The 6,000-nt window shown below is 38.4% G+C and overlaps 1 protein-coding gene across 1 annotated transcript in view; it reads left to right on the plus strand.

Moving 5' to 3' along the window:
- FAM47E (family with sequence similarity 47 member E) overlaps positions 1-5,771 on the plus strand; it is a 29,104-nt gene extending 23,333 nt beyond the window's left edge. The window contains exons 6-8 of the mRNA XM_032261096.1: positions 688-843; positions 3,148-3,225; positions 5,352-5,771. Coding sequence (XP_032116987.1) covers positions 688-843; positions 3,148-3,225; positions 5,352-5,429 — 312 coding nt within the window. The 3' untranslated portion in view covers positions 5,430-5,771. The remainder of the gene's footprint in view (positions 1-687; positions 844-3,147; positions 3,226-5,351) is intronic.
- Positions 5,772-6,000: the final 229 nt, after the last annotated feature.

A 6,000-nucleotide genomic window follows, 5' to 3' on the forward strand; every position in this document is an offset into this window, starting at 1 on the left:
GACAGTGTGGGTATTGCACTCACAGTATCAGTCTATGAACCAACAAGAGGTTCTCCTGATGTCCTTGATGTGCTACTGAGTAAGTGGGGAAAGAAGGGAATGAGATAGGTTCATCTTCCTCTTTCTCTCTTCCAATTAAGCCAAGAGCTTGGTGTTAGCAGTTTGATAAAAAATAATGTAGCATGTGCAAGGCTGAGCACTGTGCTGGGCTCATGGTAAGTCTAACAGCTGATTGTTTTGGTTGACTGAGTATTGTTCAAGGTCTTTACTCTAGAGGGAAGTATGTGATTTATACATGATTTCTAGCTGTGTTACATACATTCTCTCCTTTAATCTTCACAGCAGCCCTGTGGGGGTATATACTGTTGTTATCTACATTTTACAGATAAAGAGTTTATGTAATTTGATCATGGACTCACACCTACTAATTGGGGGAAAGTTGGATGTGAACACTGGTCTGTCAAAATGCAAAGGCCATGTTGTTAACCACTGCATTATTTTTTAAATCATGAACTTTAATGTTTACTTTGTAAAATCAAAGCATGCTGAAACTTCACAAAATACTTTGGGAAGAACCAACCTAAATTCAAAGTAATGATCCTGTTTTCCTAAGTTAAGCTTTAGATGTATTCAAATGACAAACAAACAAAAAATCAATGGCATTGGGAATTATATTACTCTCCGTAGAATCCTTGTAAGCCAAAGTGGGTGAAGATGAAGTATAGAGCGTGGTATTTGAACCCCAAGTTCTGGAAAAAGCAAAGAGCTGACGAGCCTCTGGTTGACCGTGAGGTCCCACATAAAGCTCAAGAGAAGAATTTTAAAAAGGAGCTTCAGGAACAGGTATGTATTTACGCTAAGATTTGATCATCTGAGCTTAAGATGATCACAGTGTGTCCTCCACCCTCATACTGAACCAGACTCTGTGGCATAATACAAAGGCTCCTGAAAGCCCTACAACTTGCATATTGAATTCAGCAAGAAGTAAGCCAAGTCAAATCATGCATAATGTGTAATAAGCAAGACTTGGAATCTCCTGGCTTCATGGTAGACACAACATCTTTAAAGATTGGACAGCTACTCATGGTATTCCACCATTCTTGGAACAATTTATCCCAAGGATAATTGTTCAAAGGGTGGTGTGACTTGGTAGGACCACCTCAGTGCCCAGAATAGATATGATATCATGAGTTCTCTTTGGGTAACAAAATGTGAAGCTTGTTTGCTATCAGCTGTGGGTGAATGTCAAAAAATTCAAAATTTCAACCAGGAAATTTCTTTTAGGCAATTGGTCCAAGTTGCAGGAGCTGTCTGAGAGGAAAAGGACAAAGGTTCAACACTGTTTGATATTGCAAAGCAACAAACACTCACAACAAGGATGTGCTCCAATTTTACTACAGACAAACTCTGTGCCTGCCCATTGCTTGTGTAAAATTATCTAATGGAAAGAAAATACTCATTATAGCCCTGACATTTGGAAATATTGATGCAGCACTTGCATAGTACTTTAATGAGGATATTTGCGAACCTCTTTTTCAACAGACCCCAAACTTCTCCCAGATAACATGTGAAAACACTTTGAGAAAGTCAAATACAATATGAATTAGACTTATTATTCATCAGTAATCACTTATCAATTGTCTTCTTCAGATTGGAAAGCTAAGACAGGAAGGATGGTCATTTTAATCTTTTCCAGTACTGGATATAAATTCTTATTTTCAGGTGTGAGGTATGACACAAATTTATGAGCACCACACGTTTAGATAAGTCCAAAATTTCTTAGTATGGTTTTTGGAGAGCCTAAATTTATGTGAATCTAATATGTAACATAAAGCTATTCCAGTTGCACTTTATTATTAAAAAAACACCATTTTCTCAAATTTAATATTTAAAATGAAAAATAGCTATGAATGGTGTCTAGAGCTCTCTTTTTAAAAAGTATCCTTGGACAGGCAAGGTGGTTCACATGTGTAATCCATCACTTTGGGAGGCTGAGGCAGGCGGATCACGAGGTCAGGAGATCAAGACCATCCTGGCCAACACGGTGAAACTCTGTCTCTACTAAAAATACAAAAATTAGCCAGGCGTGGTGGCGTGGAACCTGTAGTTCCAGCTACTTGGGAGGCTGAGGCAGGAGAATCACTTGAACCTGGGAGGCGGAGGTTGCAGTGAGCCAAGATCATGCCACTACATTGGTGACAGAGCAAGACTCCATCTCAAAAAACAAAACAAAACAAAACATAACACCATATTCTTAATGACTAATTCTTAAAGACTTCAAAAGTTTTATAACACATATTTCATTTTGATGACAAATGCTAGTAAAGATGTTTGTCAAAATGGTTACAGTGAGCTAATAAATTAGCATTATTTAAATTTTGGAAATATAATTGATATAACTTATAGTAAAAAATTGTTTATCAGGAAGCTTAGACACAGGAAAGATTCATAACAATGGAATTCTTCTACAATAATTTTTATAAATTACACCTCTTTAATACCCGAGGAATGGTGTACCTTATCTACTATAGGTGGTACCACTAGGCCGTGGCACCCCAGTTTACAAGACACAGGCACTTTGGGGTACTGGTAAGAGACAGTAATTATGACAACATGACTGTCTTTCTGGGAACTCATGAGTTTTGACTGTTCTTGACAGATTTTGTTTGGAAGGTAAAAATGGTCTTAAAGTACTGAATTGCAATTGTGTAAACTTATGCATCCACTTTTTAATTAAAATAAATGTAAAGGAAAACTAAAAATATGCATAAATATTGCAGATGTTGCAACTGATCAAATCCTATTTTATTGTCATGTCCTTTGGAGTTAAGATCTATGAATTGTGGACATACTGTTAATGTTAAATAGGTTAGATTCCAGACATCATAGGTCAATAATTGTCTAATTGCTAAAATGTGTTGCCCATCCGTAATACACGGATAAGGAAAAGGGAAGGGAAATGAGAGAAGTTGGACATCTTTAAAAGCCTTCCTATTCATCAACTCATGAACATGACACACATATTCAAAAACAATAAGGACATGGTTTAAAATGAGATACTTTATAAAGAGCTACATACTTTTGATGAGAACAAATATGAAATCAACTTCTAATGGCTGACCTTTCTTTAAATGTGGGTACTCTTAGGAGGAGTCACTTGCAGACCTTCATGGAACAGTTGCCTTTAAGGATTTCATTCTAAGCAGGGGCTACCAGAGGCCACGTGTGAGTAAAGGGCCATTTCAGAAGGCCGTGTTGAGGGGCTCTGTGGCTCACAGTTGTTGATGGGACGAGGTTATGACCCTGACAAAACCCAAATACTTCTCTGATAGGCACATACCAAGACAGGCCCCTGAAAGAAAGGGAATGCTTTTCCCCAGATGGGGACTCAGAGATAGGATATGGCATTTTCTCCTTATTATTTCTGCCTATTTGGTTTCCGCTACTGTCAGAGATGCTGTTTCCTTGCTGATCTTTGACTCATTTTTCTTGGGTTTGCCCTCAGTAGGAGGTCTATGTACGGGGCATGGGCCTTGCAAATTCCAACTGTTACTCAACACCCTGAATTCTCTAGGAAGTTTCAAGTCTCCTTTACATCCTCATCTAAGGACAAAGAGCTGTGGCTTGGGTTAGGACAAAATAGAGTTGGGATTTGCAATTTTATCATTGCACTATTAGCTGTGCTTCAGGTGGAAACAGGCTAAGGCAAACGTTCACTTCCTGGGAGGCCTAGCCAGTGTCTTCTGTCTTTTTTCCTTTCTTCTTTTCTGCCTCCTGGTTTCCCCTCACTAACTTGTAAAGATGGCCCCAGCACCTCCACACACGATGCAGCTCCCTTTGGATGGTCACTTGTAACAGGGGTGGAGTAGGAAGTTGGCAGAAGGGAACATGGAGCAGGAGGGCCTGCTGCCTGGAGCAGTGTGCCCAGATCAGCCTGTCGCTGCAGCAGGAGACAAAATAGGCATCTGGGGCTGAAGTGATAGCTGATAATGTCATGCATTTGTCCACTGTCCTCTGTGTGCACGTACCTTGGGGTCTTCAGGGGACAGTACAACTGAGATGGTCAGAAGTTCCTGGAAATGGGAGATTTGATTTCTGTTTTTCCAAGAGTGATAGAACTAACAATAGCTAATACTGCTGGCAAATAAATGTAGGACCAAGTTCAGAATCAGCTGGTTTCAGAGTAAAATCAGACAAGTCTAGAACATGAAATGGAGATTTGAGATTAGGAAACTCCATTATATAACTGGTTTGGAGGAGCTCCTTTAGCTTTGAATATCGATAATAGGCCTGCTAGATATATTTAATATACTTATACAAATAATGGCATAATCTGTATGTAAGGTTTACATAAGTATATTTATATATATATAATATAAAATATGCATATATAGCTTTAATATTACATGGTTGTGTGTTTACATGTCCATATTAGATATGTGAAGATGTACCTCTGTGGTATATGTGTGTGTATGTATGAATCCTTATTTGCTCTTGATATTATTGTGACTCATTTTTGTATCTTAACATTTTTAGTGGCAAACACACTTTTTTTTTCCGTTTTGATGTGTCCCCTATTGATTTAATCCATGCTATTGCTGAACATTTAGTTCAGTTCTGGGCAAAAGGCAGCATGCCTGACACACTGGCTGCCCTCTTCTCAGTCACATGACTAGAGAGACGATGCCTCTGATCACAACCGAGTCCTCCGAGAACACCTGTCACTCAACACCCTGCAATATTTTGTCCCTTTATTCTTACATCCTGCTTCTTATTTTATCAATAAGATTTCAACTGAATGAGAGAAGGGACTCTATCTCGGGGAATAAGATATATATACATTACACACAGAGTGTATAAATATATTTGTGTGTGTGTATACGCAGTCATTACTTAAATATATATGTGAACATTCATTCTCTTTTTAACCTCCTGTGTATATATACATTCGCATGTATTATGTGAACATATGCACTTACCTGCATTCCAGGATCTGCTGCTGGAATATCTCTATGATGCATCACCCACAACCTCATTTCCTCTGCTGCACAGATGGTTCCCAAGCCTTAGCAGCAGGGATGGGCAGCACAAGGCTATGTTGAGCTGGGCTGGGCCAGGCTTGGGCGCAGAACAAGTGTGTATTCCATCTGAGTGTTTCTGATACTGTGTGACTACCTTCCAAAGACCAACATCCATCATGGTCAGATTATTAACATGTGATTTTGTGTGGTGAAAGGATATATATCAGAGTGTGAAATTTTGAGTTGGGTATGGTAGTGGCTATGGGGGAGGACTGTACTGTACCACTTTTGTTTCTCAATCTAATGAAGGTTCTCTCATTTCTTTTTTAGTTCCTTAAGAATATATATATCGGGAAGGAATGTAAACTTGCATGTAATAAGTCTCCTATAAAACGAACTCAAGCATAGAAGAATCATAGGAGAATGATTAAGCACATTTTATTACTATATACTTGGCTATGTCTCTGTCTCCTTTTAAAGATTAAACAAAATTTGTGATGAGTGTCCCACTGTGGATGTTCAACTTTGACTTGGCAACATCTATTAATGGAATAACTGATGCTTATACATGTTTCTCAATGGATTTCTGCTTCAGTTAATCAACACTTTGTATACTTTATCATCCATGAGATCAATAGTCACATGTAATCTCATATTTTTGTAACGCTATCAATATTATATAGTCATATTAACTATTTGTAAAAATAAATAAAACCATAAATAAAAACAGAATTACTCTATTACCTTTTCTCAGGCTTTCCCTTTGGTATTGAGTGAGTACCCCCTTTCCTCTTCCTTTACAATATGATTTTCTTTCATTTTGAGTTAAACTTACCGAGATGTTTTTTCCTTTTGTTGGCATTGCCATGAGTGGATATGGTTTGTTTGGCCCCTCTAAATCTTATGTTGCAGTTTGATCCCCAGTGTTGGAGTTGGGGAGTGGTCTGAGGTGTTTGCGTCATGGGGTGGATCCCTCCTG

This window comes from Sapajus apella, unplaced genomic scaffold (assembly GCF_009761245.1).
Source record: "Sapajus apella isolate SASKATOON/1434 unplaced genomic scaffold, GSC_monkey_1.0 scaffold121, whole genome shotgun sequence".
In the NCBI taxonomy this organism is placed as follows: domain Eukaryota; kingdom Metazoa; phylum Chordata; class Mammalia; order Primates; family Cebidae; genus Sapajus; species Sapajus apella.